The 10,391-nt window shown below is 44.9% G+C and overlaps 1 protein-coding gene across 1 annotated transcript in view; it reads right to left on the bottom strand.

Moving 5' to 3' along the window:
* Positions 1-8,783: 8,783 nt before the first annotated feature.
* Positions 8,784-10,391, bottom strand: part of LOC139545992 (serine/arginine repetitive matrix protein 5-like) — a 2,130-nt gene continuing 522 nt past the window's right edge. The window contains exon 1 of the mRNA XM_071354256.1: positions 8,784-10,391. This exon is cut by the window's right edge and continues 522 nt beyond it. Within this exon, the coding sequence (XP_071210357.1) occupies positions 8,784-10,391 (1,608 nt within the window).

The following is a 10,391-nucleotide window of genomic DNA, read 5'->3' as shown; positions in this document are numbered from 1 at the left end:
AATGCAATGTTCTGCGCTGTGCCATTTGTCATTTGAACTGGGACACAGATTATGGCTCAGGGCAGTGCATCTGTCCATGCTGGGGATGAGGGGGGGGCACTAAAAGCTCCCCCAGCTGAGCCTGACGAACCACCCCCTGATCCTGGGGTCACACACACACATGCTGCACCCGCACCAGCGTTGGGGAGTAGTGAACTGCAATTCATTCAACTAGTAATGTAACTACGTTTAGCTTGGTGGTAGTTGAACTTAATTGTAATCATGGTTATGGTTTCCAGTAGTTAAATGCCAGCTAACTACTGTTTTACCATGTAGCGGTGTAGCTAACTACTGGAACTACACACTACTGTTTTACCATGTAACGGTGTAGCTAACTACTGGAACTACACACTACTGTGTTACCATGTAGCGGTGTAGCTAACTACTGGAACTACACACTACTGTTTTACCATGTAGCGGTGTAGCTAACTACTGGAACTACACACTACTGTGTTACCATGTAGCGGTGTAGCTAACTACTGGAACTACACACTACTGTATTACCATGTAGCGGTGTAGCTAACTACTGGAACTACACACTACTGTTTTACCATGTAGCGGTGTAGCTAACTACTGGACCTACACACTACTGAGTTACCATGTAGTGGTGTAGCTAACTACTGGAACTACACACTACTGTGTTACCATGTAGCGGTGTAGCTAACTACTGGAATTACACACTACTGTTTTACCATGTAGCGGTGTAGCTAACTGCTGGAACTAAACACTACTGTTTTACATGTAGCGTTGTAGCTAACAACTGGAACTACACACTACTGTTTTACCATGTAGCGGTGTAGCTAACTACTGGAACTACACACTACTGTGTTAACATGTAGCGGTGTAGCTAACTACTGGAATTACACACTACTGTTTTACCATGTAGCGGTGTAGCTAACTGCGGGAACTAAACACTACTGTTTTACATGTAGCGTTGTAGCTAACAACTGGAACTACACACTACTGTTTTACCATGTAGCGGTGTAGCTAACTACTGGAACTACACACTACTGTTTTACCATGTAGCGGTGCAGCTAACTACTGGAACTACACACTACTGTTTTACCATGTAGCGGTGTAGCTAACTACTGGAACTACACACTACTGTTTTACCATGTAGCGGTGTAGCTAACTACTGGAACTACACACTACTGTTTTACCATGTAGCGGTTTAGCTAACTACTGGAACTAAACACCAATTTTATTGCACCCAAAAATTAAATATTGGTCAAGTAGGCAAGAATTTATTTTACTTTTCAGCATCAGACTTGCCTAATTCCTGCTAAAACTTTAGCGTCCTACCAACTTTTTGCCGACTTTTCTTTATATATCAAAGGTATTGCCGGCGACAAAGCCTCTACCTTAATTTCTGCCAACGGGCCAAGTCATGATTACAGTTCTATGGATTAGTATTAAGTGTAGCCGTAATGTGAGTGAACAAAACTGAGCTAGCATAATGGTGAACATAATGGTGAACACATTTTAACTTCTTTATAAAACATATTTAAACATTTTGAAATGTGGTTAATTTTCTCTCTTATTTAGCCTAACAGGGTGGAAATATATGAGTGGGACAAACAGACATGGAACATAGAAAAATAGATCATCTGAGTATTTATATTTATTAAGCTCTGCACAATTGTTTTCTCACCCCCAAAAATGATGACACTTCCTGAATGTGGTGTCATTGTAGGAAGGGGTTGTTTTGTTAAATGGAGAATTACAACACTTCCTGAATGTGGTGTCATTGTAGGAAGGGGTTGTTTTGTTAAATGGAGAATTACAACACTTCCTGAATGTGGAAATATGTTATTATTTTATAGCTTATATTTGTTGTGAAAGTTGTTGAAAACAACCCGGGAGCATGGGAAACAAAACCATACATCCACTGAAAAAACGTTTTCAAAATCCATACTTTTGTGTTCAGGTAAGGGAAGATAAAGGACACCAGACCTTATATTTAAAATCTTTTGAAATTCACATTTTGCACTATAAATATGAAGTAAAATTCTTAACCACAACTGGATGGATCTGTAAAGAATTACTGTAGGAATAAATATCACTTAATGACAAAAATATTGGAATGAAGTAGACTAATGCAATTAAAAGCATCACATTGTTGCTTACTGAAACTCTCAAAGTCATCCCATTGTTCTAATACATTTGAAGCAATATCTTACCCACGTGGTCAACTATTTCAGCACTATTTACCTCTGCTTTCAGACAAGCGTGGGGACTCGATCGTCTTGACAAATCAATCAATGTCAGATTTTTATTTTCACTGAATCGCCATTCGATATTGTTTTTGGCTACAATTTGCCAGTGGAAATGTTAGCTAAGTTGAGGTGAGTGCTGCTCGTGATCGTCTTGTCTAGTTGACTCATTCACTACCACTGATCAGAACATTTAGCCAGGATGTTATGTAGCTTAAACAAGTGGATTATTTTCCTCTTCAGTCACAGTCGCTTATTAGCCTAGGCCTACTCCCGACCAAAAGCTCGTCTTAATCAATCAATGTGATTTTGTTTACCCCACTTGCCCCAACTCTTGCCCCAAATAAAAATAAAAATATATGTGTGTTGACTGTGATCAGGCTAGCCTAAGTGTGTCTCGTCAGTTTAATTAACAAAATAACTAGGCCTATTGATTTCATCTGCATGGCCCAGCCTGAAGCATATAGGCTGCACAGACCAGTAACTTAATTAAACTCAAAATATGACATTCTATTCTTTTGAAAATACATTTTATTTTGTCTTATAACGTTTCTTAGGACCTATCTAAAACAAATTAATAATGGGTTCATTCGTGATGGAGTATATTCAATAGATTTATTAAAATAGACGTCCACCCACACCGGCCCACGTCGAACGCCGTGGGCCGGCCCACTCATACCGTTGCCGGCATGTACACAGGAGATATAAAAGGCTTATCCGGGCAAGAATGTGGTAAAAATAGGACTGTATGAATTGGGTTCTAAAAAAACATTACTGGCTCGATTTGTATTTTGTCCTGTAGCTCATCCAATGTAATTTTAGAATCCAGTGGGTACTGGTAGTCTTTTAAGGCTAATTTTAAGTTTAGTAAATGATCATGTACAATGAACAAACATATAAACGCAACAGGTTGGTTTCCAACAGCTGGGCCTGTTGAGGACTTGTGAGTCATCTGTTTCTCAAATTAGACACTCTAATGTACTTGTCCTCTTGCTCAGTTGTGCACCGGGGGCCTCCCACTCCTCTTTCTATTCTGGTTAGAGCCAGTTTGTGCTGTTCTGTGAAGGGAGTAGTACACAGCGTTGTATGAGATCTTCAGTACCTTGCAATTTTTCGCATGGAATAGCCTTCATTTCTCAGAACAAGAATAGATTGAAGAGTTTCTGTCACGCCCTGACCATAGAGAGTCTTTTTGTTCTCTATTTTGGTTAGGTCGGGGTGTGACTAGGGTAGGTGATCTAGTGCATTTATTTCTATGTTGGCATGGTATGGTTCCCAATCAGAGGCAGCTGTTTATTGTCTCTGATTGGGGATCATATTTAGGCAGCCATTTACCCACTGGTTTTTTGTGGGATCTTGTTTCTGTGTAGTTGCCTGTGAGCACTGCTTGAGCTTCACGTATCGTTTATTCTTCTTTGTTGTTTTTGTGAGTTTCATTTGATTAAACATGTGGAACTCTACGTACACTGTGCCTTGGGTCGAGTATGATTACCACGACGATCATGACAGTTTCAGAAGAAAGTGCTTTGTTTCTGGCCATTTTGAGCCTGTAATCAAACCCACAAATGCTGATGCTCCAGATCCTCAACTAGTCTAAAGAAGGCCAGTTGTATTGCTTCTTTAATCAGGACCACAGTTTTCAGCTGTGCTAACATAATTAGCAAAAGGGTTTTCTAATGATCAATTAGCCTTTTAAAATGATAAACTTGGATTGGCTAACACAACGTGCCATTGGAACACAGGCGTGATGGTTGCTGATAATGGGCCTCTGTACGCCAACGTAGATATTCCATTAAAAATCATATAAGAAGATCAACATCAACATTTATTGGAACGACTGGAATTCTGATAGACTGGTTTTTAATGTAAAGATATAATCTAATCATACTATTAAATGTAGTAGAAAGCGATGGGTTAGAAGAAGCCTACATTACCCACCCATAAAGTAAAATGTAACATCCATATACAGCCCAGAACAATTTCGAAAAAGGCGTAGAGTATTATATCGAGCTATTATTGCATGGAACTCCCTTCCATCTCATATTGAGCTCAAATAAACAGCAAACCTGGTTTAAAAAAAAACAGATAAAGCAACACCTCTCGCGGCACAACGCCTCTCCCCTATTGGACCTGGATAGTATATGTATTGATATGTAGGCTACGTGTGCCTTTTGTATGAAAACATAAATAATGGATGTAGTTCTGTCCGTGAGTTGTTCTTGTCCATTAACGTTCTGTATGATGTCATGTTTCATGTTTTGTGTGGATGCTTTTGCAACAGCTAACAGGGATCCTAAAACATTACAAACAAATACCAATCGACTCAGTACTGGTACCCCTGTATAAAGCCATGTTATTACCTGGTACCCCTGTATATAGCCATGTTATTACCTGGTACTCCCTGTATATAACCATGTTATTACCTGGTACTCCCTGTACATAGCCATGTTATTACCTGGTAACCAGTGTATATAACCATGTTATTACCTGGTACCCCTGTATATAGCCATGTTATTACCTGGTACTCCCTGTATATAGCCATGTTATTACCTGGTACTCCCTGTATATAACCATGTTATTACCTGGTACTCCCTGTATATAGCCATGTTATTACCTGGTACTCCCTGTATATAACCATGTTATTACCTGGTACTCCCTGTACATAGCCATGTTATTACCTGGTAACCAGTGTATATAACCATGTTATTACCTGGTACCCCTGTATATAGCCATGTTATTACCTGGTACTCCCTGTATATAGCCATGTTATTACCTGGTACCCCTGTATATAGCCATGTTATTACCTGGTACCCCTGTATATAACCATGTTATTACCTGGTACTCCCTGTATATAACCATGTTATTACCTGGTACCCCTGTATATAGCCATGTTATTACCTGGTACTCCCTGTATATAACCATGTTATTACCTGGTACCCCTGTATATAGCCATGTTATTACCTGGTACTCCCTGTATATAACCATGTTATTACCTGGTACTCCCTGTATATAACCATGTTATTACCTGGTACTCCCTGTACATAGCCATGTTATTACCTGGTAACCAGTGTATATAACCATGTTATTACCTGGTACCCCTGTATATAGCCATGTTATTACCTGGTACTCCCTGTATATAGCCATGTTATTACCTGGTACCCCTGTATATAGCCATGTTATTACCTGGTACCCCTGTATATAACCATGTTATTACCTGGTACTCCCTGTATATAACCATGTTATTACCTGGTACCCCTGTATATAGCCATGTTATTACCTGGTACTCCCTGTATATAACCATGTTATTACCTGGTACCCCTGTATATAGCCATGTTATTACCTGGTACTCCCTGTATATAACCATGTTATTACCTGGTACTCCCTGTATATAACCATGTTATTACCTGGTACTCCCTGTATATAGCCATGTTATTACCTGGTACTCCCTGTATATAGCCATGTTATTACCTGGTACCCCTGTATATAGCCATGTTATTACCTGGTACTCCCTGTATATAACCATGTTAATACCTGGTACTCCCTGTATATAGCCATGTTATTACCTGGTACTCCCTGTATATAACCATGTTATTACCTGGTACCCCTGTATGTAACCATGTTATTACCTGGTACTCCCTGTATATAGCCATGTTATTACCTGGTACCCCTGTATATAGCCATGTTATTACCTGGTACCCCTGTATATAACCATGTTATTACCTGGTACTCCCTGTATATAACCATGTTATTACCTGGTACCCCTGTATATAACCATTTTATTACCTGGTACTCCCTGTATATAACCATGTTATTACCTGGTACCCCTGTATATAGCCATGTTATTACCTGGTACTCCCTGTATATAGCCATGTTATTACCTGGTACCCCTGTATATAGCCATGTTATTACCTGGTACTTCCTGTATATAACCATGTTAATACCTGGTACCTGGTACCCCTGTATATAGCCATGTTAATACCTGGTACTCCCTGTATATAGCCATGTTATTACCTGGTACTCCCTGTATATATTCATGTTATTACCCGGTACTCCCTGTATATAGCCATGTTATTACCTGGTACTTCCTGTATATGGCAATATTATTACCTGGTACTCCCTGTATATAGCCATGTTATTATTTGGTACTTCCTGTATTTACTCCTGTCTGGTGGTGTCTGTCTACTCTATCCTACCTCCCCATTTAGTCCTGTCTAATGATGTCTGTCTACTCTATCCTACCTCCCTCTTTAGTCCTGTCTAATGGTGTCTGTCTACTCTATCCTACCTCCCTCTTTAGTCCTGTCTAATGATGTCTGTCTACTCTATCCTACCTCCCTCTTTAGTCCTGTCTAATGGTGTCTGTCTACTCTATCCTACTTCCCTCTTTAGTCCTGTCTACCTGATGCTCCAAGTCTCCCTCTTCTCTCTAGTCTAGTTAACAGCCTCCTCCTCTCCCAGTGACAGCCCCAGTGACAGACCCAGTGACAGACTCAGTGACAGACCCAGTGACAGCCCCAGTGACAGAACCAATGACAGCCCCAGTCACAGCCCCAGTTACAGCCCCAGTGATAGCCCCAGCTACAGCCCCAGTTACAGCCCCAGTTACAGACCCAGTGACAGACCCAGTGACAGCCTCAGTGACAGCCCCAGTTACAGCCCCAGTGACAGCCCCAGTTACAGCCCCAGTTACAGCTCAGTGACAGCCCCAGCTACAGCCCCAGTGACAGACCCAGTGACAGCCCCAGTTACAGACCCAGTGACAGACCCAGTGACAGCCCCAGTTACAGCTCAGTGACAGCCCCAGTTACAGACCCAGTGACAGACTCAGTGACAGACTCAGTGACAGACCCAGTGACAGCCCCAGTAACAGCCCCAGTGACAGACTCAGTGACAGACTCAGTGACAGCCCCAGCTACAGCCCCAGTTACAGCCTCAGTGACAGCCCCAGTTACAGACCCAGTGACATACCCAGTGACAGCCCCAGTTACAGCTCAGTGACAGACCCAGTGACAGCTCAGTGACAGCCCCAGTGACAGACCCAGTGACAGCCCCAGTGACAACCCCAGCTACAGCCCCAGTAACAGCCCCAGTTACAGACCCAGAGACAGCCCCAATCACAGCCCCAGTGACAGCTCAGTGACAGACCCAGTTACAGCTCAGTGACAGCCCCAGTAACAGACCCAGTGACAGACCCAGTGACAGACCCAGTTACAGCCCCAGTAACAGACCCAGTGACAGCCCCAGTGACAGACCCAGTTACAGCTCAGTGACAGACCCAGTAACAGCCCCAGTAACAGACCCAGTGACAGCCCCAGTTACAGCCCCAGTTACAGCCCCAGTTACAGCCCCAGTGACAGCCCCAGTAACAGACCCAGCTACAGCCCCAGTTACAGCCCCAGTTACAGCCCCAGTAACAGACCCAGCTACAGCCCCAGTTACAGCCCCAGTGACAGCCCCAGCTACAGCCCCAGTGACAGACCCAGTGACAGCTCAGTGACAGCCCCAGTAACAGACCCAGTGACAGCCCCAGTAACAGACCCAGTGACAGACCCAGTGACAGACCCAGTGACAGCTATACCAGAATAGGAAGCTCCTTGTGGGTTGACTAAATGAAACATATTGATGTCCCACTGGGTGCAGTCTTGTTGTTTGGACGGATCCTCTACGGCGTTTATCAATAAAGACCCTTGCTCAATGGGGGAGTGGAGGGAAGGAGGGGAGGAGGAGCAAATATCTAATTCCAGCCCAGTTGCCTAAGCAAAGGAGAGAGGGAGGAGGGAGGGGGGGAGAGGGGGAGGAGGGAGGGGAGGAGAGAGGGAGGCCCAGGCATGAAAAGACCTGCTATTCAATTTGCTCTTGTAAGCATGAACACTCCCCTCCCTCCTCCCCCCCTCCCTCCCTCCTCCCCCTCTCCCCCCTTCCTTGCCTCTTTCCCTCCCCTGCAATTTACGTGCACGCGTCACAAATGAAAAGGAGGGGCGAGAGAAAGAGAAAGAGGGAGAGAGAGAGTTAAATTGAATTGAATTGAGAGAGCGAGAGGGAGAAAGAGAGAGAGAGAGATCGTCAGCCTTCAAATGGCTGACATAAGTTACAAGCAGAATGTTAATTCTCCAGGCGGAGTAGGGTGATCATTCAGAGGGCCTCTCTCTGTCACCTTGTTGTTCTCTATGTTCTGTTTTCACCAGACATCTGGCCCCCGAGGGGGGAGGACATAGAGGACCGGCCCTTGAGGGGGGAGGATATAGAGGACCGGCCCTCGAGAGGCTGGAAGATAAAGTACTCCTCGTGGAGTGTCTAATGTGAGCTAGAGACTACCCTCCTTGATTTAATTCCTTATGATAAGGTTAGGATATATTCATTCTGGTGTGTACGTTTGGGTATTGGGCAAATCTTATCTTTAATGGTGGATGTTGTTAAATAAGAAACAAGCAGAAGGATATTTTATGCATTCTAAGATTGTGATTTTCTATCAGAATATATTTTTGCCTCTTTGGTTAAATTCTGTCTTTAATATTGTAGCTATAGCAGACATTAAAGGAAAATAAATATTGGAGCAATGACAGTGGCGTCTGGTCTGGCGTGACTGTTGGTGGTCTGGCGTGACTGTTGATGGTCTGGCGTGACTGTTGATGGTCTGGCGTGACTGTTGGTGGTCTGGCGTGACTGTTGATGGTCTGACGTGACTGTTGATGGTCTGGCGTGACTGTTGACGGTCTGACGTGCCTGTTGATGGTCTGACGTGACTGTTGATGGTCTGGCGTGACTGTTGACGGTCTGACGTGCCTGTTGATGGTCTGACGTGACTGTTGGTGGTCTGGCGTGCCTGTTGATGGTCTGGCGTGCCTGTTGATGGTCTGGCGTGCCTGTTGATGGTCTGGCGTGCCTGTTGATGGTCTGACGTGACTGTTGGTGGTCTGGCGTGACTGTTGATGGTCTGGCGTGCCTGTTGATGGTCTGACGTGACTGTTGGTGGTCTGGCGTTTCTGTTGATGGTCTGGCGTGACTGTTGATGGTCTGGCGTGCCTGTTGATGGTCTGACGTGACTGTTGGTGGTCTGGCATGCCTGTTGATGGTCTGGCGTGCCTGTTGATGATCTGGCGTGACTGTTGATGGTCTGGCATGCCTGTTGGTGGTCTGGCATGCCTGTTGATGGTCTGGCATGTCTGTTGGTGGTCTGACGTGACTGTTGGTGGTCTGGCATGTCTGTTGGTGGTCTGGCGTGCCTGTTGGTGGTCTGACGTGACTGTTGATGGTCTGACGTGACTGTTGATGGTCTGACGTGACTGTTGATGGTCTGACGTGACTGTTGGTGGTCTGGCATGTCTGTTGGTGGTCTGACGTGACTGTTGGTGGTCTGGCGTGACTGTTGATGGTCTGACGTGTCTGTTGGTGGTCTGACGTGACTGTTGATGGTCTGACGTGACTGTTGATGGTCTGGCGTGCCTGTTGATGGTCTGGCGTGACTGTTGATGGTCTGACGTGACTGTTGGTGGTCTGACGTGACTGTTGGTGGTCTGGCGTGCCTGTTGATGGTCTGGCGTGACTGTTGGTGCTCTGACGTGTCTGTTGGTGGTCTGACGTGACTGTTGATGGTCTGACGTGACTGTTGGTGGTCTGACGTGACTGTTGGTGGTCTGGCGTGCCTGTTGGTGGTCTGACGTGACTGTTGATGGTCTGACGTGACTGTTGATGGTCTGACGTGACTGTTGATGGTCTGACGTGACTGTTGATGGTCTGACGTGACTGTTGGTGGTCTGGCATGTCTGTTGGTGGTCTGACGTGACTGTTGATGGTCTGACGTGACTGTTGGTGGTCTGGCGTGACTGTTGGTGGTCTGGCGTGACTGTTGGTGGTCTGACGTGTCTGTTGGTGGTCTGGCGTGACTGTTGGTGGTCTGACGTGACTGTTGGTGGTCTGACGTGACTGTTGGTGGTCTGACGTGCCTGTTGATGGTCTGACGTAACTGTTGATGGTCTGACGTGCCTGTTGATGGTCTGACGTGCCTGTTGATGGTCTGACGTAACTGTTGATGGTCTGACGTGCCTGTTGATGGTCTGGCATGCCTGTTGGTGGTCTGGCGTGACTGTTGGTGGTCTGGCGTGTCTGTTGATGGTCTGGCGTGTCTGTTGATGGTCTGGC

Source organism: Salvelinus alpinus, chromosome 19, assembly GCF_045679555.1.
Source record: "Salvelinus alpinus chromosome 19, SLU_Salpinus.1, whole genome shotgun sequence".
NCBI lineage: Eukaryota > Metazoa > Chordata > Actinopteri > Salmoniformes > Salmonidae > Salvelinus > Salvelinus alpinus.
Note: the sequence above shows the minus strand (reverse complement) of the source record. Positions and strands in the feature narration are given on the sequence as shown.